This window comes from Panthera uncia, chromosome B4 (assembly GCF_023721935.1).
Source record: "Panthera uncia isolate 11264 chromosome B4, Puncia_PCG_1.0, whole genome shotgun sequence".
Lineage (NCBI taxonomy): Eukaryota > Metazoa > Chordata > Mammalia > Carnivora > Felidae > Panthera > Panthera uncia.
The window spans coordinates 80,968,537-80,992,454 of record NC_064809.1 but is presented as its reverse complement, the minus strand read 5'-3'; the positions used below and the strand labels follow the sequence as shown (position 1 = coordinate 80,992,454).

Here is a 23,918-nt window from a genome sequence, read left to right as displayed (position 1 = left end):
AAAAGCAGCCTTCCTGCAGAAGGGTTCTGCTGCCTCTGGCCTCAGTGGAGTCACATCCACCCTGGGGAAAACCTTTTGTTTTTCTTAATCTCTCATAATGGAGATTCACCTAAGGACAGAGAATTGCAAAGAGCCAGTAACTTGAAACTCATTTCTTTTGGGACTTGGGGGGCACAAAGCCAATTCTGTTTGTTTTACATTAATGAATTTGTCTTAATTTTTTTTGCTGAAAATAAAAATTAAGTTTATTTACATGTCTGAACTCATGACAAATGATTTTGATCCCTGGGCCAGAGGTGGGAGATTTCCAGGGATGCTCTCTGGGCTGAGTCCTCCTTTCTCACCTGGCCTGCTCAGACCACCCAGGTGAGCCACCTCTCAGCATCAGCATCACCAACGGGGTCTTTCCTATCCTTGGCAGCTTCACCTATCAGGGCTGGGGGAGAGCGAGAGGCAGCCACCAGTACTGTCTGAGGTCACAAGGCTTCAGGTTGGACTTGAATTTCTTGCATCTAGGCTAATTGGTATGGTGATGCATCCACCTATAGAAATTATAAAGTGGCTCATCCAGGAGCCCTGTGTCTGTTGCCAGTGGAAGAAAGCTCTTCTCAGTGGCTTTCAGCAGACTGCCAGCTGGGGCTCAGAAGACCAGCCTCTCCAGCTGTCTCCTGAGCCCAATACTTCTTGGCCACCAGCATCCTCTTGCCCTATGGCAGCTATCACGGATCTCTCCTTTATGTATCGATGGTTCAAGAACTGCAATCTGGTCCGCAACCTCTCAGACAAGTATGTCTTCATCACAGGCTGTGACTCGGGCTTCGGGAACCTGCTGGCCAGGCAGCTGGTTGATCGGGGCATGCGGGTGCTGGCTGCTTGCTTCACTGAGGAAGGGGCCCAGAAGCTTCAGCAGGATACCTCTTACCGACTGCAGACCACCCTATTGGATGTCACCAAGACTGAGAGTATAAAGGCAGCGGCCCAGTGGGTGAGGGACCAAGTGGGTGAGCAAGGTGGGGCAAATTGCATTCTTTGGCCTTCTTAGTTTATTCTTCTGTCTTTCTCCTCTAGGCATCTGACAGTGATCAGGGACAGTGTTGTTCAGATGTAGTAGGAGAGGTGATGTAGAGAAAGGGGCTGGGGCTTTGGCTCAGTGGGTTTGGAAACTGTTGCTTAGTTTGGTCTGTTCACACAAAAGGGGTGATTTCCCAAGGAAGTTTTTTTCTGCCAGAGACTCAGAGGGATGGGGGAAGGTTGCCAGAGGATGTGGGAGAGGGAAGACTTGTTCTGTATGTCCAAACCTTTAAAGATGGGAGTTGCCTCTCTGGGACTTAGGTAGTCCTAACCATCAGTTCCAACTGAAATGTGAGCACCTTTCTTACTGGGAGTGGGCTGGGGAGAGGGAAGAGGGAACAGGAGGTTGGACTCCCTGAGCAGGGACATTTGCTCTCCTTGTGTCAAACTAGAAGGCAGGGGAGACAGAGATCTGTCCTCTTCCTTCACATCATGGTGGGTATTGGGTTGACCTCAAGGTAAGTGATGACATCAGAGTGACCACTCCTATTGGGAAAGGAGGCCGTGGGCTGGCTGGGCTGGCCCAGGACTACATGCAAACCTGCCCGGGAAGCTTCCTGCATGCAGGGCATGGGCACAGGAGCAGGAGAAACAGGCTGGCTCTGTTGTGGAACAGCAGCCTGGAGGAAGTCCTGGCTCCTAAGGGAACTGGTCTGGGGGCTGGAGAGCCCTGGGGCCCAGGAGGGGCCAAACAGTAACTCTTTGCTTGATTTTTCTCCTTAGCATTGACCACTATCTAATATTCCATATATTTTACTTATTTTTCTTATTCATTGTTTCTTTCCCCTGCTAGAATAAAGGTTCCTGGGATGGGGCGGGGGCAGGGCTTTTCGCCTCTTTTCTTTTATAGATCCTTAGTACAGAATAGTGTCTGGCATCTAGTACGGTGCTCAATAAATTTTTGTTGAATGAACTAATTAATGAATAATTCAGCGAGAGTCAGTCTCTTTTCTCAATAGGCTGCCTTGCCCTACATTTAGCTGTGAGCCACTTGTGTTAATGAGTCACTGGGTATATTAATTTCCTGTTGCTGTTCTAACAAATTAACACAAAAATGTAGTGGCTTAAAACAACACAAATTTATTATCTTAAAGTTCTGGAGGTCAGAAGTCCAAAATGGGTCTCACTGAGCTGAAATCAAGGTATCAACAGAGCAGTGTTCATTCTGGAGGTTCTAGGAGAGGATTCATTTCATTACCTCTCCCAGCTTCTAGAGGTTGCCTGCATTTCTTAGCTCATGACCCTCTTCCTCTATCTTCAAGACCAGCAACGTGGGGCCAAGTCCTTTTCACACTTCTGTCTCTCTGGTTGTCTTTTGTCTCCTTCTTCCACTTAAAAAAATCCTTGTGATTATATTGGGTTTAGCAGGCTGATCCAGGATAATCACCCCGTTTTAAGGTCAGTTGATAAGCAATTTGAATTCCATCTGCTATCTTCATTCCTTCTTCCCGTGTAATCCCCCATATTAATAGGTTCCAGGGATTTGTACAGTGACTATTTGGGGAGCCATTTTCTGCCTACCCCATTGGGCACCATTCTTGGTCTAAGAAGTACTAGGAAAGCGGCGGGGCGGGGGGCAGGGGTTTTGGCATACTTTCTTGTGGCCCCTGAGAGTCCCTGGCACAGCCCTAAAGCTATTCACACCGCTCTGATGGTTCTCTAGTTGCTCTTTACAGGAAAAAAAAAAAAAAAAAATGAAGGCTGTCCTGGTTTGCCAGCAGGCAGAGCTGTCTACCAGGATGATCACAGGTAGTGGAGAGTGTGTGTGTCCCTTTTCCATGGACAGCACCTGGGTTTTATAGTCTTTGGGTCTCAGGAGCCTCATTTCCTCCTCTGTAAGACAAGAGAGCCTCCTCTGGCTGGGGAGGTTTGAGTTCTGCCAGCCAACTGGTCTCTTGGGGTCTCAATTGAGGGAAGGCAGGAAGATACAGTAGGGACATGGCTTGTGTGTGGACCCCAGGCACAGGAGGAGGGTGGACCAAGAGTGGTGTTTACATCCTGACAAGTTATTGGAAGAGAGTGCAGTTGTGCTGGGAGTAGTATCTTGGGGCTGCAGGAGTCAAGGTGGGCTGGGAGGATGAGGGGAGGGGAAGGGAAGGCAAGGCACCTGAGCAGTGGGGTTTTTGGAATCTTTGAATGAAAGAGCTGGAAGGTGTCCTTAGGAATCATTTAAGGACTTTTCCAATGTGTTTTTAGAATCAAACCTCCTCCTCCAAGTGGAATTTCACTTGGAAGCTTGACATGTAAAACAAATGAAAATTGAGCCTCCCCTGCATCTCCTGAGCCGGTTCTGGGGTTCAGCCTGGAAGGGTCTCAGGATTGCAAACCCCAGGCTGGAAGCAACTGTCCTGGCCAGTCGATAAAGGACCTGAGGCCCAGAGAGAGGAAGTGACTTGTCCAAGGCTGAAGGTAGAAATAGAACTGGAACTTAAGGATCTTCAGGTGTGGGTTCCTGCGGAGTTGAATGACAATACTTAGCATTATTTCTCTCCATTTGTACCAACTCAACTCAAATTAAATATTTGAAAGAGAGCCCTTATTACATTTTTTTTCATGATTGTTTTATTTAAATGTGTTACACATTTATGAATATTATTTATTTCCTCTCTGGTTTGTGAGCTCCTTGAGGGACAAGATCTATCTTGTTCATTTTACATCCCCAGCACCTTCCTCTGTAACTGACAGAGAATAGATATATGAGTAGATAAATGGATGAATGTGTGAATGGATGAACTCATTTTAATGTGTGAAATGGAGTCGGTTTCTTACACTTAGGTGGATAGAGAGGGGGAAGCATGATAAGGGCAAGACTTCAACCATTAATTCATTGGTATGAAAATTATATCTCTCTTCCCAGAGCTAATAGCTTAGGTGCTATTAGCTAAAGCCTGGATTGTAGCTGGTACAGGGCCCCAGCTAGCACAGTGACAGTCTGTGTGAATCATAAAAAGTGCCCCTTTGGGGAAAACTAATTAGTAAAAGGCATATCTTCCTTTGGGCTGTCATAGCTCCCCATCACATGCCACCAGCCTGCCTTCTTGTGCCTTGTGCACCTGCTCAACCATCCTCAGAAGCCCTGGGCTGGTGGGTGGTGGACACTGATGATTTTCCAGAGATGCTAATGATTTCTGTGTGGTTCTCTCTCCCTCCATCACGCCCCCAGGCCTCTGGGCCCTGGTGAACAATGCAGGTGTAGGCCTGCCCAGTGGGCCCAATGAATGGCTGACGAAGGAGGACTTTGTGAAGGTGATCGATGTGAACCTGGTGGGACTGATCGAAGTGACCCTCCACATGCTGCCCATGGTCAAAAAAGCCCGGGGCAGGGTCATCAACATGTCCAGCTCTGGTGGTCGCGTGGCTATCATCGGTGGTGGCTACTGCGTCTCCAAGTTTGGTGTCGAGGCCTTCTCTGACAGCATCAGGTGACTGGGCCCTGGTGCCAAACCACTCTGGGTCGGAGTCCTGGGGATTTCACCTCAGGAAGAGAGAGCTGGGGAGGGCAGCATGTGGGCAAGGGAGTTCTGGAGGGAGGGAGCTAACACAGTAGCAGGAAGAGGGCTAGTCTTCAGGGAGCCTTCCCCAAGGACCAGGAGAAGGAATGAGGAGAAGAGGTAGGGTGGTGATAGGAGGCTGTCTTCCTGTATTCCCTTGAGCTGTCTCAAAGTAAGTAAAACTATGTTTGGGCCTATGGGGGTAGAAAGGAGAGTATTTGATGCAGACAGAGAGGCCTGGAGGCAGATATGCTCATGGGAGACTCTCAAAGGAGGATTCAGGCCTTACCCAGACCCCCTCACTCCTTTGCCACGTGGGTGTTGAGTATGAGGCTGAGTGGGTGAACCTGGTAGGAGGCAGGGCTTTGGTCTAGATTTCTCTGTTGACTTCCTTCCTGCTGGGTTTGCCTAATGCAAACTGCTTGGGCAAGGGCTGAGGCCCTGATTTGCATGAAGGCAATGCCTGGCCTGGCACAGGGGTGGAGGGAAGCACCTCCAGGTTTCTGGGGAAATAAGCCCCTGTAGAGGGATCAGAAGTGACTGTGCCTGATGATCCTTTGTCATCGTAGTGCCCCAGACTGAGTCCAACTCTTCTTTCCCAGGCGTGAGCTCCACTACTTTGGGGTGAAAGTCAGCATCATTGAGCCGGGGAACTATCGAACATCCATCCTGGGCAAGGAAGGCATGGTGTCCCGCATGCGAAAGCTGTGGGAGCGGTTGCCTCAGGAGACCCGGGACAGCTACGGGGAGGACTACTTCCACATCTGTGAGTTCTCTGGGAGGGAGACGAGTCTCTGAGAGGAACAGCGAGATCTTGGGGATCACTGACTCGTTTTCATTTCACAGATAATGGGATGGAGGCTCAGAGGGGTTAAGGACCCAAAGTCACACAACTAGTGGCAGGCTGGGATTTGAGAATAGAAGCCAAGGGCACAACTGCTCAGAACAATAGCCTTTGCAGGGAGAGTGGTGGTAGGGGAGATGCTGCCCAGGGACGTTCCCTACTCCTGGCACCTGCCTCCTGACATATTATTAGGCAGGTGCACAGGTGAAAATGTACTGACATGAGTACAGAGAAGTTAATTAAGAGCATGGCTGCTTCACTATAGTAGTTTTCTCTCTAGGAAACACAAAGGGGGTTCATTGGAGTTGGAGGTGAGGGTACTTAAACCACACTGTCCCACCCTCATCAACTGCTCACCAAGTTCTTGCATGGAGAGGTGAATTCTCTGTCTCCCTAGACCATCCCCAAATCTGGACCAGCTATTTCTCCTTTTGTTTTCAAGTTTTAATCCCTTATTGGGATGCCTGACTCTCAGGCACCATTTCCTTCTGGAGTTCTTGGGGCTCTCGTTGAAGTATGAGTCCCAGTGACCCGCCCCCATCCCAGAGTCCTGGGGCAAAGTTGTACATCAGGGCCGGTAAGTGTACCATGAGGTTTGTCTATTTGTGTTGTGAGCCTTGGCAGACTTGGACCACTCAGATGCCTCACACCCATCTTCATACCCATGTACGCAATGCTAACAGAACAGCCCCTCACATTTGTTAGAGACTTACAATGTATCTGCCTGTGCCTTAGATCATTTGAGCCCCATAATGGCCTAATGACCAAGGCAAGGGCAGTGTTACAATTTTTTTTTAAGTACTCTCCACACCTAATGTGGAGTTTGAACTTACAACCCCAAGATCAAAAGTCGTGTGTTCTACCAGCTGTGCCAGCCAGTCATCCCAGCGTTACTATTTTTTAATAACATTTTCTTTCTTGTATGACTTTGTAGAAAATATGGTAACTCTGAGACCTGTGTAGGAGGAAAACAAAACAAAACAAAACAAAAAAAGCCTCCAGTGACTAGGAATCCCACAAGCCAGAGAGTAATTTTACTTATTTTCTTCCAATTTTTCTCATGCACTTATATACACTTGCTTTCTTTTCTGTCCTGCTTCACTGTCTACACTGCTATTATTCATCTTTATTATTTTTTAGAGCAGGTATTATTATTCCCATTTTATAGATGATGGAAGTTTCAGCTCAAAGTCACACAACCAGTAAGTGGCAGAACTGGGCACAGTTTGTCTGATTCCTAGTAGGAATTCAACACACAGTTTTTGAATTCAGGAAGAGAAATAGGATCATTTACAGGGTGTTCATGTAAGGGACAACCTGGAGGGTGTGGTAGATCTGCCTGAAATGTTGGATCTGATGGAAAGGAAGCTTGGATAGAATTCAGAAGAAACCATCTTTTGTGAAGAGCAACAGAGCCTTTGATTTCTGCCCCCTCTTGTACCCTCAGATACTGAGAAGTTAAAAAACATGATGCAGTTGGCAGAGCCAAGGATCAGAGAAGTCACCGACAGCATGGAGCACGCCATTGTTTCCCGGAGCCCCCGTATCCGCTACAACCCTGGCCTGGATGCCAAACTCCTCTACGTGCCATTGGCTAAATTGCCCACTCCTGTGACAGATTTCATCCTGAGCCGGTACCTTCCCAGGCCAGCAGACAGTGTCTGAGCTGGGGAAGTCCAGGTGGTTAGTGGAGTGTGGAGGAGGGAGGGGTATGGCAGAAGGAACTGCAGGGTCACAAGAGGTGGTGTTAGGCAATCGGGGTTCACTTTGCTTGGCTGACACCCACTGCCAGGGAAATATTGGATAACTTCTAGCAGAAGACAAGTGCCTCTTCCCACTCACTGGGGCCCCACAAAAAGCTGCAGGTGCAAAGACCTGAAGCATGGCCCCAAGAACATCTGTCACCCATTAAGGATATGGCTTTTTCTGGACCTGGAAATGTCAAGGGGAGGAAAACAAACTCATGCGGAATCATGAGACTCTCTCAGTTACCACCACTGCGAAATATTGCAGGATAATCAAGCTCATGGAAGCATCTCAACCACTTTCCTATTGATCTCTCAATATGAATTAGCTACATTCCCACAACCCATTATTTGAAGTATGTACTAGGGCAGACAGGGAGTGCAAGATTATATCAGGTAAAAGTTTATATTTTCTCTCTATATAAATTTATCTGTTCATCGGTGATTGGGATTCACATAAAATAACATTCATTTATTTAATCATCATTGGTTAATTTTTCAAATATTTATTGTATGCCTATAAGATACCAGGCACTATGTAGGTGCCGGAAGGATGTAGAGATGATTAAATCATGGTCTTGGTTTTTTATTGTTTGTTTTGTGGCTTTGTGTTTTAGCACAATATCTAGTAGCAGAGATGGGACAACCAGTGATAGAAGAAACAGAAACCAGAAAATAATTATTTTTTTTATAGAGAGTATGTGACTGTGAATGGGGAAGAGGCAGAGAGAGAGAAAGAGAGAATCACAAGAAGCTCCATGCTCAGCACAGAGCCCAGTGCAGGGCTCTATCCCACTACCCTGGAATCATGACCTGAGCCAAAATCAAGAGTTGGATGCTCAACCCACCACCCAGGCGCCCCCAGAAAATCAAATTTTTAGAACTATGAGGAACCTGAGAGGTCATCTAATTCAGTAGTTCCCAAACTGTACATTGTAATCACCTGGTTAATTAAAAATACAGACTCCTGGCCTCAATGTTAGAAAATCTGATTTAGTAGCTTGGGATGGGGCCCAGAAATCTGTGTTTGTAACAAGGTAATGATTCCAATGTCTTTGGCACTTGGGAACCACAGCCGGCTCCACAGCAGTATTGAACACTCAGAAGAAGTGACCTGCCCAAGGCCTCCCAGCATGGTGGCCAAGACAAAACTCAGGTGTTCAGATTCCCAAAGTAGAGTTATAGTTTTGAAGAATACATTTTGACATTAGTTACATTGTCAAATAAGCCATGAAACTAAATTAAAAAAACAAACAAACACCTTGAACTTCAAAGCATTTGGGCAGTTCTATTGAAAAGATTTCTTTGATCTTGAGGCAGGGTCATGTAATAAAGGTCAAATGTGAATTTTTAAAATTAAAATGTCTCTTTTAATTAATTATTTATTTTTTTAATGTTTATTTATTTTTGAGACAGAGACAGAGCACAGTCGGGGAGGGGCAGAGAAAGAGGGACACAGAATCTGAAGCAGGCTCCAGGCTCTGAGCTGTCAGCACAGAACCGGATGCGGGGCTCGAACTCACAAATGGTGAGATCATGGCCTGAGCCAGTCAGATGCTTAACTGACTGAGCCACCAAGCACCCCTAAAATTAAAATGTCTTTAATTTGTGCCTCTTCAACATCTGACTGAACTTGAAAATAACAAAATGAAAACTTAATTATCTCTGCAAAGACCCCTTTTCTAGGTGCCCCTTCCTGAAGTTTTAAATTGGCTTTTCTTTCCTTATTCACTTATTCAGCCTCTTAATCAAATTATCTTCACATGTTTTTGTTTTGTTTTGATATTTTTCTTTTTTTTATGTTTATTTATTTATTTTTGAGAGAGAGCACAAGCAGGGGAGGGACAGAGAGAGAGAGGGAGACAGAGAATCCCAAGCAGGTTTCATGCTGTCAGTGCAGAGCCTGATGCAGGGCTCAAACTCACCTCGAGATCTTGATCTGAGCCAAAATAAAAAGTTGGATGCTTAACCAACTGAGCCACCCAGATGCCCCACGTTTTGATTGGATTTTAAGTAGGGAAGTAATGTGATCTGATTTAAATTTTGAAAGGGGGCTCTGTGGAGACTTAAATGAGGGGGCAGTGGTGGAAGAAACGGGACTATTGCATAATCCAAGCAAGAAATAATGGTACCATAGGTTAAAGTGGTACTAGAGGGGATGATGAGAATGGATAAAATCAGTATATAATTTGGAGGAAGAATTACTGAAGGATTTTAATCAGTTATTCTGTCAAAAAGAATTTATCGTGTTCCTACTGTGTTCCAGCATAGTTCTAGATGCTGGAGTTAGAGTGGTGGACGAGACCAAGTCCTTCCTCCAAGCAGTTTATATTTTGATGGGTTGGAGGAATTGGGCAATAGACAAAAAAAAAATTTTTTTTAAATGAATGAGAATTTTATATGGTAATAAATGCCATTAAGAAGAGAAAATGTAGTGGAGCTCCTGGGTGACTCAGTCGGTTAAGGGTCCAACTTTTGATTTCAGCTCAAGTCATGATCTCGAGGTTCATGAGTTCAAGTCCCACATCAGGCTCCACATTGGCAGTGTGGAGCCTGCTTGGGATTCTCTCTCTCTCTCTCTCTCTCTCTCTCGCCCTCCCCAGCTCATTCTCTCTCAAAGTAAATAAATAAAAGAAGAAGAAGAAGAAGAAGAAGAAGAAGAAAAAAAAAAAAAAAAAGAAGAGGATCCCCTGGGTAGCTCAGTCTGTTGAGAGTCCAGCTTCGGCTCAGGTGATGATCTCAGGACTTGTGAGTTCGAGCCCTGTATTGGGCTCTCTGCTGTCAGTGTGGAGCCCACTTCAGATCCTCTGTCTCCCTCTCTCTCTGCCCTTCTCCTGTTAGTGCTGTCTCTCTCTCTCTCTCTCTCAAAAATAAATAAACATTAAAAAAAAAAAAGAAGAAGAGAAAATGTAGTAATATAATGCATGACCAGGGAGGCTGCTTACCATTTTTTTTAAACCAATGTTATTGAAGCAAAATTTATATTAAACAAAATGCACCCCTTTAACTATAAAGGTTGATGAGTTTTGACTTAGGAATATACCTGTGCAACCACCACCAGTCAAGATATAGGACGTTTCTCTTATCCAGAAAAATCTCCCTGGTGCCTCTTTGGGGTTAACCCATCCTCCTTTCTGCCCTGGCTCCAGACAACCACTGGTGTGCTTTGTGTCCTTATAGATTTGTTTTGAGGTTACTTATTTTTAAAGAAGATCACTTTTACTGCCTTTGGGGAATTAGTTGGAATGAACCTGGTTGGAGGGATAGAAGAGGAGCAAGACTAGAGATGATGAGAGAAATGTACCAATAAGATAATAGAAATAGAAATAATTAGCCTTTCTTGGACAGGACTCTGTCCCAAGGACTAAGTGTTTTAAGTGCTTAGTGTTTTAATTTTCATTCAATCTCCATAACAAGCACTATGAGGTTACCTCTATTGTATAGAGGAGGAAGCTTCAGAGAAGTTAGTGATTTGCTCACGATTACACAGCTAGTGAGTGGTGGTTGGGATCCAAGCACCTGTGGTTCCCCACACACTGCAATGGCGCACGCTTACCCAGTGCTTACTATATGCCAGGCACTGTTCTAAACACTTTAACCTGTACAAGAACCTTTATGGGTTCCAGTTTTAATGAGAGGAAACTAGAGGCCCGAAGAGAATAATCACATACTCTATGAGCAACTGGCAGAGCAAGTCCTTCCAGTTCTAAAATCCTATTCTTTGAATGTGTCATTGCTTATTTCAACTCAGGGTACATCTCTGTATGCAATTTGCAGCAGGGTTTTCTAGCTAGCAGCTCTGATGAGGCTTGCTTCTTTTTCCATGAACCTTCTGAAACCTCTCCTAACCAGCCTGGCTTGGGCCTGTCTTCTGGCTCTTTCCCTGTGAAGGTGGAGGAGCCTCTGCCCTCCATGACCTCCTCTTCTATAGGACATGCCTGAGGCTCAGCAAGCTCTCTGATCTTCAATGAACCCCAACCCAAAAGCGAGGGGAGGTGGGAGGAGAGAACACAATCCAAAATATTATGGGGCTGGCTGGTCCCTGAACTATTGCCTGGCCAGATCATTTGAGACATTCTTGAACAACAAAAGTATAAACACTGCATCTGGATCAGAACAAATGGACACAGAGAATTGTAATGCCAAACTTGGAACAACAAACAAAATGTTGCTTTAGGAATTTCTGGCAGAGGAGCAGGAAGTATAAGGATTTTTTAAATTGTGTATGTGTGTGTTTTAATAGTCAGGGCTTCAAGTTTCAACTAGGACATGAAAATAAACTGCAAGTAAACAATTTCAAGGGCAGAATTGAGACTCCACTTAGAAGTCTTGTGTAATCCACTGTCTTGTGTAATTTCAAGAGCGCTTTGAAATAAGGAGGGGAATGCCAACTCTTCTAAATTTGCCAGGAAAGGAGAGGTCTGAATTTCTCCTCGTGAAGAATGAGGAGTACCCCCCCCCCCCATTTGGCTCCACCACCTTCTGCTCCTGTACCAAGAGAGGCAGGCGATGAGTTAGCCACCTCCAAGACAACTGTGACTTAATTGTGATGTGTGGCTCGGGCTTCAGGAACCTGCTGGCCAGACAGCATGACCTGCGAGGCTTGAGGGTGTGGGCTGCGTGTCAGGAGAAGAGGATCCAGCAGCTGAGAGGCCAGACGTCAGAGAGGCTGGAGGCAGTCGTCCTAGATGTCACTAAGAGAGCAACACTGAAGCCACCCAGTGGGTGAAGGAGTACGTGGGGACAGAGGAATGATATAATTTCTCTTCCTCTAGATGTCCTCTTATTCCAAGTACTAGTCCCATGAGAAGATGACACCAGCTTACTAAATAAGAGAGAGACACTAACAAGTTATAAAATTTGCTCTTAATTATCTACTCTGACAGAAAAGAACAGTGATCTGGATCTAAGACAGCAGGTAATTCTACTTAGTCACACTCTATGGTATGTAACCATGAGCCTATAAACATGCTTCGTATAAGTACAAACTATTTAATAATAAGTTACCTTTGTACAGAACTCCATAATTTTACAAAATTCTTTTACATACCCCATGTCCTATTTAAAAGAATTTGCTTTTGCCCCAGATCACTTGAACATTTTTGAATGGGTCTTGCTCATCCACATTCAAGGTCTTTGCTCATAGCTCCTACATACTCTGGTGCAATGGAGTGTGGGAATTGGAATCCAGATACCTGTAAAAAAAAAATCTGGCCCCACTCTGTATGACCTTAGGTAACTAATTCCTCAGTGATTCAATGTCTTTCCCAATAAAGTAGGAATAATAATGCCTCCTCCAAGGAGCTGTGGTAAAGCATCCATGAGGTAATGTATATGAAAAACTTTGAAAAGGAGAGATGGAGTCAGATAATGGAGACAGGGAGTCATAGGCCAAGCTAGAGAACTAGCAGTCTGTCTTCTGTGCAATGGGGAGCCATAGCAGTTTATGGGAAAAGGTGGTTCTTTTTCTGATCTTTCCTAAATGTCCTTTGTCCCTTCTGAATCCACCTAATTTCTTGGACTTTGGACCTCTGTCTCCCTGAATTATCTGGCAGAGTCTTACTGAGAACTAGAAAAAGAAGGAAGCCATTGACAAGTAGCTGTAGAAGTAAGCACCTGGGAAAACGAGGAGGGGGATAAGTTTCCAAAAGACAGAGGAGTAGGGCCTAAGGTGCCTCTTTATGGGGGGTTTTCATGACCTCTGGGCTCAGACCTGGAACCAGGAGACTGAAAGAGCAGAATGGCTTCAGTGGTTCCTGGGATTTCTCATATTGTCTTCTGTTCTCCTTTTCATGAAGAAAGAGAAGTTTGCCAGTCTCAACCATCCTTCCTAGGTATATACTGGTCTCTTTGTTGCTCAGCAGGACAATGCTCCAGATATCAAGGCTGGATAGGGATCTCTCTGTGATTCTCTCTCTTTCTCTCTCTCTTCCCCTTCCCTCCCCTCCTGCCTCCCTCCCTCCCATTCTTCTTTACTTCTGAATGATTAATATATACATTTGGAAATAACTGCCCTCACTCGATAGCCTCTGGATTGTATACAACAGATTATATTCTCATTTATAGGATATAATTTCAGCTGCATGTCACAGACATCAAAATTAACAGTGGATTACACATGACAGATATTTCTTTCTTCCTCATGGAAAAACCTGGCATGGTATGATATCTCCTCTGTATTGACTTCTCAGGGGCTCAGACCTTTTTAGTCTTTCTGCTCTGCTATCCTACAGTCCAAGATGGCTCTAGCCAGCTGGAATGGGGAAAAGAAGGACAAGCCTCTATCCTTTAAGGACATAGCATGGATGTTTTGCACGCCTTGCTGTACTCATGCACATTGGCCAGAACTTAGCCACATTGTCAAACCTCACTGCAAGGCAGGCTGAAACTGTGGTTCTCATTCTGAGTAACTGTGCATTCAGCTAAAAATTCAATTATTATGGACAAAGGGGAAAATGTGTATTGTGGGACAGCTGGCAGTCTCTGCTACACAGGATAAGTCAATTCTTTTGGGGGATCTTCAGCAACAACTTCTTTCCTTATAGTCTTCGGTATTTGATGGGTTTCATAATTACGCTTCTGAATCTATGGGTCAAATGGTTGGGATTTTTCTAGGAAGACTCTAGGAATTCTCCTTTTCTAAGGTACCCCAGACCTCTCTTAACATCAGAGAACTGAGAAAAGTTTGGAGACATTTCTTAGAATCAATCATCTTTAGTTTTAGGGTTGCTTCCTTTGGAGGGTAGAGATCCTTACCTTTGCTTTAAAATAGTTTTGTTGGGGTGCCTGGGTAGCTCAGTCGGTTAAGTCCGACTTCAGCTCAGGTCATGATCTCGCAGTCTATGAATTCAAACCCTGTATCTGGCTCTGCACTGACAGCTCAGAGCCTGGAGACTGCTTTGGATTCTGTGTCTCCCCCTCTCTCTGTGTCCCTCCCCTGCTTGTGCTTTCTCTCTCTTGCAAAAGTAAATAAACATTAAGAAAAAAAAATTAAATTGTTTTGCTGAGGGGCACCTGGGTGGCTCATTTGGGTAAACATCTGACTCTTGATTTCGGTTCAGGTCACAATCCCATGGTTTGTGGATTCAGCTGGTGGGTTGGAGCCCTGCATTGGGCTCTGCATGGACTGCACGGAGCCTGCTTGGGATTCTCTTCTCCCTCTCTCTCTCTGCCCCTCCCCTGCTTGTGTGCTCTCTCTCTCTCAAAATAAATACATAAACTTTAAAAAATAAATGGTTTTGTTGAGGTATAATTTACAGAATTCACTTAATTGAATTTAATGTAAGTGTAAAGTTCAATAGTTTTTTTTTTTTTTTACTAATTTATACAGTTTGTGCAACCATCACACAACCCCTCAATAAAAAATTTTTTCTTGGTCCAAAATGTTCTTCTGTGCCTGTTTGAAGTCAATTCCCACTTCCACTGATATGCTTTCTGTCTCTGTAGATTTACTTTTCCTAGAAATTCCATATAAATAGAATCATACAAAATGTAGTCTTTTGTGTCTTGCTTTTTTTTTTTTTTTTTTAGTGTAATGTTTGGAGCTTATCCATGTTGCTGCATATCTCAATAGTTCATTCTTTTTTATTGCTGAATTGTATTCTATAATATGGATATACCACATTTTATCCATGGTGGACATTTGGAGTGTCCCCAGTTTGGAACTAATATAAATACTAGTACTGTAAAATTCAAATAGCCTTTATGTGAACACATGTTTTTCATGTCTCTGGAGTAGATACCTGGGAGTGGATCTGCTGGTTAATCATATAATGTGTTTAACTTTTTAAGAAACTGACAAACTGTTTTCCAAAGAGACTATATCATTGTACATTCCCACCAGCAATGTATGAAAGTTATGTTTTCTCCATACCCTCACCAACACTGAGCATTGTCAGTCTTTTGGATTATAGCCATACCAGTATGCATGCAGTGGTATCCCTTTATGGTTTTAATTTGCATTTCCCTGATGATTACTGATACTGAGCACTTGAAAAGCTATAAAACTCCCTCTAAGCACAGCTGTAGCTGCATGCTATAAATATTGTTTTCATTTTCATTCAACTCAAGATCTTTTCTAATTTCCCATGTAATTTGTTCCTTTGACCTAAACGTTATTTAGATGTGTATAGTTTGGTTTTTTTAAGTTTATTTATTTATTTTGACACAGAGAGAGAGAGAGAGAGAGAGCGCAGGGGAGGGGCAGAGAAAGGGAGGGAGAATCCCAAGCAGGTTCCCTGCTCAGTGTGGAGCTCAATGCAGGGCTCGATTTCACAAACTGTGAGATCATGAACTGACCCAAAATCAAGAGTCAGACACTTACCCAACTGAGACACTCAGGCACCTCTAGATGTATCTAGTTAAATTTCCAAATATTTGGGGGGCTTTCAAATTTTTTCTTGTTGTTTAATTTAATTTAATTCCTCTGGTTATAGAACAACCTTTGTATGACTTCATTCTTTTAAATTTTACTGACATTTGTTTCATGGCCTAGCATATCATTTATTCTAGAAAATGTTTCATGTGTGCTTGAAAAGAAAGTATATTCTGTTTGTTGAGTAGAATGTTCTATAGTTATCAGGTCAAGTTGGTTGATAATGTTCAAGTCTCCTTATCTTACTAATTTTCTCTCTGTTTTACCAATACTCAAGAGAGGAACCTTTAAATCTCCAATGATAATCCTTGAGTTGTCTATTTTTCCTTTCAGTTCTGTTCATTTTGCTTCCTGTTTTGGGGGGGTTCAGTTGTTACGTGCACATATGTTATAAATTTTATACCTTCTGGATAAAATGATATTATATAATGTCTCTATTTGTCTCTAGTAATATTTCTATTCTTAAAGTTGATTACTATTCAAGCTCTCTTAGAATTACTATTTGTATGGTATGTCTTTTTTTATCTTTTTACTTTCAAATCTGTTTGTGTCTTTGGGTCTAAAATATATCTCTTATAGGGGCACCTAGCTAGCTCAGTTGGTAGAGCATGCAGTTCTTGATCTCAGGGTCATGAGCTCAAGCCCCACATTGGCCATAGAGCTTGCTTAAAATAATAAAAATAATAAATAAATAAATAAATAAATAATATGTCTCTTATAGACTGTGTATACTTGGGTCTTGTTTTTGTATACAGTTCCAAAATTGCTACTTTTGGTTGGAAATTTGTTTTTTTATTTAATTTTTTAATGTTTATTTATTTTTGAGAGAGAGAGAGAGTGTATATGTGTGCAAGTGGGGGAGGGGCAGAGAGAGAAGGAGACCGAAGATCAGAAGCAGGCTTGGTGCTGAGAACCTGTTGTGGGGCTTGAACTCACAAGTCACGAGATCATGACCTGAGCCGAAGTCAGATGCTTAACCCACTGAGCCACCCAGGTGCCCCTACCTTTGATTGGAAAGTTTAATTCACTTACAGTAATGTAATTATTAATGTCATTGGATTTATATCTGTCACTTTGCTATTTATTTTCTTTAGGTCTTATGTCATTTTTCCCCTCTTCCTCAGTTACAGCCATCTTTTACGCTAAAAAAAGTTTTTAGTATACCATTTTGATTCCACTCTTAATTTTTAAAGGCTTAAAAAATGTTGTTGTTGTTTTTAAAGAATAAGAGCAGTGGTCCTCCACTGTGGGCAATATTCCTCCATTCCTGCTAAAGGATATCTGAAAATGTCTGGAGACATTTTTTGTTATCACAGCCTGGCAGTGCATTCAGAGTTCAGTCAGTTCTCAGATTAGCCTGGGCTTTGGCTTTCAACTTGGCTCCCACAATTCTCCCCATGTGTGTGAGTAGTGCTCCAGTCAGCTGCCTATGTATGGAGAGCTTATTCCAGCCCTTCAATGGCTCTTTTATTTCCAAGACCTCCCTGCTAAATTTCTGGTTGGTCTGCTGCTTGCCCCAACCGGGGCCATAACCTAAGGTTAGAAGAGCTGTGAGTCTTCCCTGTTTATGTCCTATCAAGTTCCGCTGCTTTCACTGATAATGCTGTGGTGTGTTTCTGTCTTCTGCCTGAAATCAAGCCTGCCCCTTCTGGAAGCAGAGATGCTAATTTTCCAGGCAGCTCTGCCATTCTTGCCTGTTGAGCTCCAGTGAGGATGGGGAAATGACCCCAGGCAAGATCACAGATTCTTGAGGATCTCCCCTGAAGAGCTAATAGTTTTTCATGAATAAATGATTCTCAATTTATTGTATACCCTTGGTTAATTTCCAGAGACTTTAGCCATCATTTCTGACAGTTTTGTCCAATTTGAACCTTGTTTTTGGAGGAAAGGATTTGCTGACCTCTTCATTCCGTAGCTGGTAGTCCCCCCACTACTTTGGAGTTTGGAGTTTGGAGTTTGCATCATAAAACTTTATGGCAACTTTAGGGCAGCCACTTTCACCCTTGAAAGGGTAAACAGCAGTCTTGGGGGGATCTGAGTCTATGTTTCTCTGGAAAGCAGACAAAATTAAAGCTAGAAGTTTTTTGAAAACTGTATCCCCTCTCCTCCCAGTAGTCAAGCAAATATTTTTGATCTTTGGTTCAAAACGACGGACTCTGAGCCCCAACCAGAGCTCTGATCCTTGTGGCACAAGTCCCTCAACTGGCTGGTTTAATCCTCAGAGAACTAGTGTTAAGTCTTACACTGCAGTAGCTGCTCTCCTGAACATGCTAGTTTCCCCCATTCGCCCATATTCCCCACTGTATTGCACGCGTGCGTGCACATCCACACCCACCACCCCCACACACCTGAGTGTGCGTATAGAGGTGTATACTGGCAGTTTGCTTTCCAGAGCAGTCCAGCTCTGGCTTCAGTGTGACCAATAACCTATATCTGAGGTGTCCCACTGCAGGCCCTGGATGAGGCTGCTAAAGACATTCTATTCCAAGTGCCAAAAATCCAGGGCCATACCTTACCCACTCATTCGACTGATTTGTGTTCAAGCACCTACTGGAGCCCAGTTCTGTGCTAGGGGCTGAGAGAAGCTGGGTCACTATGGGGCCCTACGGGGCCACGGTGAACATGACACAGTTCCCACCCTGGAGGAACTCTCAGTACCAAGGAGGAGACATAAATAAATAAGCACTTATAATAAAATGTAATGAGTTTAACGTCAGGAGAGGTATAGACTGTTAAGGGGAACTCATATAAGATAGGAACACTTAGTCTAGACTTAGGGAATCAGAAAAGGCTCCTTGGAAGCAGTGATGTCTGAACCAAGACTAAAGAATGAGTCAGAGTTAGGCAGGCACCTAGTTGACACTGTATTCTTCACAAATGTTCAACTGAGGCAAGTTTTAACTCAACCTTCTACCCACTCATCTTACTTCTAGATCACCTTTTACTTACCTCCTTGCCTCACTCTATCTATATAATTTGTTTTGTGATCTTCCAGGAAGGCCAGCTTATTTTAATATTCAAGCCAGATGGATTTAAAAGAAGTATGCAAGCATTAAAACAATCTTTGACCTGATGATTGAGAAAAAAAAGTCCCAAATTTCCTGGCAGCTTCTGAGCATGTTACGTAAAGCTGATTGAGCATCTCAAGAAGAGATTCATGCCCTTGACGGGGGTTGGACTAGATCACCCTGAAATTCTAGTTTTGTTCTACCCTTGATTGACTGGGTGATGTTGAGCAAGTTCCTTGACATCTCTAGGCTCCCTTGGGTTTTTTAATTAGTACAAAAAGAGTGGTAAGTCTGTACCCAGTTGCCTTCCACCTCTAATATGAAGTGAATCAAGTTATTTTGTAAAGTTAAATAGAAATGATCTAGAATGGGTGGTGTCATGAAAAGCAAGCTGAGGTCCCTACTAAAAGGAGAAAGTGTCTACCTACAGTGCCAGACTTAGAGTTCAGGAATGGAACTAGACTGCTTGCAATCTACCCCAGCTCTCAGGCTTACCCTACACTTTTCTCAGAGGTCTCTTTTCTGCATGTTGCCGAAGAAGGCTTCCACTGCGTCCCTGAAGATTGTACCTATTTATAAATGTTATTCACTAAAGCAAGTCAATCTGTCTGTAGGGACAAACAGCAAGGGGCACATAATTGACTGTTTCATATCCCCACATTTACTACTCTACCAAGTTATGTTACAACACTCTCTCTAACTAGTTTTCCTGGAAGAACCCCCACGTCTAACTGAAACTAGGAAAAACCTGTAGTAAAGTGAGGTAGACCCACTCTATGGTCCACCACAGGGGTCCAGAAGCTATATGGAAGTTTAAGCTAAATGCATTGGTGGTCACTAATTCCAATATAATGTCAGGTCCTGACAAATCTCTCAACAGATATGATTCAGAAAATTGGCTGAATATGAAGGTCTTAAGTAAGCTTGAAGACTCAATCCAACATTTCCAGTTTCTAATTTCCAGTTTTAGAATAAATGGCTTCCCTTTTAACACTCCTGCTGGGAGTGGAAAATGGTAGACAACTTTTTCATTTAGTGTAAGCTCAGAAGTCTGATACAACCCAGGGAGTAGGGGAGGGGTAGCCCGAGGATGTGAGACATCCAGAGTCAATAGTGTGTGTTTGGGGGTGGGAGGAACAGATGGACAATGTCGGGTTGGTTTTCATACCATTTGGGGCAAATTAAATGTGAATGATAAAGACACAAGGGAAATGTTTACTACAGACTCACTCTAGCCTGCCAGTTGTGGGGGGGTGTCTTTTTGACTCCCCAATAGAAAAGGATATCCTAAAGTCAGTGTCCAGTCACTAGCTCTTTCAAAGTAAAACCTATTGTCCTAGGTTTGAAAACCTATTGTCCTAGGTTTGAAAGCCTTCAACAATATAGGAGAAAAATAAAATAATACTAGCAGCCAACATTTGTTGAGCCCTTCCTATGTGCCAACTGCTGGGCTAAGCATTTGCATACATATGTTTACATACGTTATCACCTTTAGACTTGCGAAGTATTATTTCTCCTGTTCTGTAGAGGAGGAAACAGACTCAGAGGGGTTACATAACTTGTTCAGAGTCACAGAGACAATAGCCCTGATCTGAGCCAGATTTCTCTGGATGGCATTCTGCACTTTGATCATGAGCAAATACAGGGGTCACTGTCCTGAACGGGCTGGACCACCCCACTGCCCAAGCTGCCACTTGTGCCTTTCATGAGGGCTCATGATACCTCGTCTTCTCAGATTGTCATGTCCCACAAGTCACCATGGGTACGATGAGGATAATGATATCTTACCATTCAGAGTCATTTTGAAGATGAAGAGAGATCATGTTAGCAAAGAGTTTTCCTCACAGCAGAGCGTCATGATAAGCTTGGGCAAAATGGTAGTTTTAATTTTAATTTTTTAAAGTTTATTTACATATTTTGAGAGAGAGCAGGGGAGGGGCAGAGAGGGAGAGAGAGAATCCCAAGCAGGTTCCCCGCTGTCAGCACAGAGCCCAATGTGGGGCTGGAACCCACAAACCATGAAATCATGACCGGAGCTGAAACCAAGAGTCGGTCCTGAACCACCCAGGCACCCCTAAAATGGTCATTTTAAACACAAACCTATTACTGATTCCTTGTGGCCTCCACTACCTATATTTATTCCTATCTCTGCTTTTTTTTCTCTACATCAATTCTTCATGAAAGTTAAGACCCTATAATTTGGAGTAGGCTTTTAAAAATCCAATTGTCAGGGTGCCTGAGTGGATCAGTCGGTTAGGGGTCTGACTTCAGCTCGGGTCATGGTCTCGGGGTTAGTGAGTTCGAGCCCTGCATTGGGCTCTGTGCTGGCAGCTCAGAGCCTGGAGCATGCTTCGGATTCTGTGTCTTCCTCTCTCTCTGCCCCTCCCCTACTATGCTCTGTCTCTGTCTCAAAAATAAACATTAAGAAAAATTAAAAATCCAATTGTCTAGGGGTGCCTGGCTGGCTCAGTCAGTGGAGCACATGGCTCTTGATCTTAGGGTTGTGAGTTCGAGCTCCATGTTTGGCATAGAGTATATTATTTATATTTATATTTATATTTATATTTATACCTCCAATTGTCTAACCACGGCACTCCTCTCATTCCCATTAAACTGAAATGGTTTGCAAATGCACAAATATGATAGGATCTTCGTTGCCCCTGTATTGTTCATTTGTTTTTAGAAAGTTGTCGATGGGAACCTGGGGAGACTAAGAGTTCTATTTCCATAAGACAGATCTGTAGGACAGGTTAGAATCAACCTCACCTTTCAGTCTCTATTCTGGAGACTGAAACCTCTCCTAGGCAACATTTCTAGAAGGGGAAAGCATGTCCTGGATTGTCTTCCACACCCAAGCAATTCCCACTAGTCATTTGAGGGTCCCTTTAAGCATCATCTCCTCCGGAAAGCCTTCCCTAAATCCCTCCCACATGAGGTGACTGTTTTCTCAACTCCCACAGCCTGCATGCTTGTCAGCCTTTATTGATACCCACTGAAGCTCTTCCTCCGAGACTCCATGCTCCTTGAAGTCAGGGACATTGTTTTCATTTCTGTACCCCATCCATAGCACCTGTGCCTTGCTCATAGGAAGTTTGCAATTATGTTTGTGGGATAAATGTTACATTTAACTTGCTTTCTGAAGGAAGAGTACATTTGTCGGGTATATTTTCCCCTTACAGCAATGTTTATGTTGTTCTTGAGCAGATCTCAAAGTGAGTGCTCAATTACACATTTACCTGGCTATAGATCCTGAGGGCTCATCTGTTTTTCCCTTTTTATCTTAAGGTTTGTTCGTAACTTGAAACAAATGAACAAACAAGCAGAACACACACACAGTAACATACCCACATATACTTTTATTGTTTTTCCGTATTATATAAGCAATATATGCTCAATGTAAGACATTATAAACATGAATAACAAAAAAGGAGGAGGGGCACCTGCATGGCTCCGCCGGTTGAACATACGACTTCGGCTCAGGTCATAATCTTGCGGTTCACAGGTTCAAGCCCCGCATTGAGCTCTGTGCCGACAGCTAAGAGCCTGGAGCCTGCTTCAGATTCTGTGTCTCCCTCTGTCTCTGCCCCTCCCCTGCTCGTACTCTATCTTTTTCTCTCTCAAAAATAAATAAACATTAAAAAAATATTTTTAAAAAGGAGGAAATAATAAATATAATTCTATGACTCAGAGATAACCACTATTAATATTTTTTTGACCACACATGCAGACTTTTCTTTATGTATGCATATGCTTTTTAAATGTGTCATAGTGTTCATATGATACCTTTTTCTCTTAATATGTATTTAAGTACTAAATATGTTTTATATCACTTTTATATCATGTAGTTTTTATTGTGTTAATATGCCACCTTTTATTTATTCTTGGATGGCTGCATTCTCTCCAATTTTTAGCAATTATCCATAGCACTGCAAGGTAGTTAAATAAGTTGTTATTTTACTATTACCTTAAGATAAATTTTTGAGAATAAAAATGTTGGTCCAATGAGCATACATAATTTGTGTGGGTTTTTAAATTTTTTTATGAGCTACCAAATTGCCCTTAGGCCTCAGTGCCTAAGTACCCAGGTACCTGAGTTCTTGTTAACCTTGGACACTCACATTAAAAATAAAACAAACTTGGGGCGCCTGGGTGGCGCAGTCGGTTAAGCGTCCGACTTCAGCCAGGTCACGATCTCGCGGTCCGTGAGTTCGAGCCCCGCGTCAGGCTCTGGGCTGATGACTCAGATCCTGGAGCCTGTTTCCGATTCTGTGTCTCCCTCTCTCTCTCTCTGCCCCTCCCCTATTCATGCTCTGTCTCTCTCTGTCCCAAAAATAAATAAAAAACGTTGAAAAAAAAATTAAAAAAAAAAAATAAAACAAAGCAAACAAGACACTTGGTCATTGCGAAGTCATTCCTGTTTTACTTGGCATTTCTTTAATCACTAGAGAGGTTAAATTTCTTTTCCTATGTGTATTGATGCTTTCCTGTTTTGTAAAGTGAGTATTCTCATCTCTTGTTTTTCTATTGAGTAAATTGAATGCCTTGTTTCACATGGGATTTAGATCAGTCCCCAAGATCCCTTGGACTCAACCCATTTTGTACTGATAGGTGTTAAATGAGGTTTTGCCTGTGTGCATATGAGATGTGTGTCCTTGAACAAGGCTTTCATGAGGACAAAAGACTTTTCTGGGGCTACTTTTGATGCAGGCAGCCTGGGTCCGAGGACCCAGAGGGAGTCCCACAGGACCAGCCAAGAGGGTCCTTGACTTCTCCCAGGCTAGAAATCCAATGGTGAGCTGGAGAAGTGAAAGTGGTGTTTATTGAATAGCATGAGTGACAGACAGAGAATAGCAGACAAGTATCTAGCAGACTCAGAAAGGAAAGGAGAATGAGTGTTGTCTCTGTTGGGGGTTTAGGGTTTATATTGAAAAGGGGTCTAGGATATGTGTATTCCTTTAGGAATCCAGGGTGGAGTCCAATCAAAGGTGAGTGACAGATGAACAGTAAGTGTTATCCCATAAACTACTGAAGGTAGGAGGTGTTGCTACCAGCATCAGCCAAGGTTTGTCCAAAGCTAATGCCCTGGAACATGTTTGGGATCCAGCTCTTCTTGGATGTTATCAGGTGTTTGGGGTCTAGGACAAAATTCTTCCTTCCCTCTTGAGGTGGGAACATAGCTTCTTTGGCTTTTTCAGAAGCAAATATAGAATACAAGTAAATGGGACCTAACAGAAAAACAGCAGAGACAAAGCCTTTCTATTTTTTTATTTTTTAAATATAATTCATTGTCAGATTGGCTTACATACAACACCCAGTGCTCATCCCAGAAAGTGCCCTCCTCAATACCCATCACCCACTTTCCCCTCTCCCCCACCCCACCCCTGT

The 23,918-nt window shown here is 43.3% G+C and overlaps 1 protein-coding gene across 1 annotated transcript; it reads left to right on the top strand.

Annotated features, from left to right (window-relative positions):
* Positions 1-293: 293 nt before the first annotated feature.
* On the top strand, positions 294-8,574 carry SDR9C7 (short chain dehydrogenase/reductase family 9C member 7). The gene is made up of 4 exons (XM_049625747.1): positions 294-1,010; positions 4,235-4,493; positions 5,165-5,328; positions 6,854-8,574. Exons 1-4 carry the CDS (start codon positions 527-529, stop codon positions 7,069-7,071), a joined length of 1,125 nt encoding a protein of 374 aa, XP_049481704.1. The 5' UTR covers positions 294-526; the 3' UTR covers positions 7,072-8,574.
* Positions 8,575-23,918: the final 15,344 nt, after the last annotated feature.

What these genes read in the sequence shown, in the direction of transcription:
- SDR9C7 (XM_049625747.1), top strand. Translation starts at nt 527, where the DNA reads ATGGTGATGCATCCACCTATAGAAATTATAAAGTGGCTCATCCAGGAG. An exon ending in GGACCAAGTGGGTGAGCAAG is followed by an intron (nt 1,011 to 4,234) that starts GTGGGGCAAATT and finishes TCACGCCCCCAG; the next exon opens with GCCTCTGGGCCCTGGTGAAC. An exon ending in GGAGGACTACTTCCACATCT is followed by an intron (nt 5,329 to 6,853) that starts GTGAGTTCTCTG and finishes TTGTACCCTCAG; the next exon opens with ATACTGAGAAGTTAAAAAAC.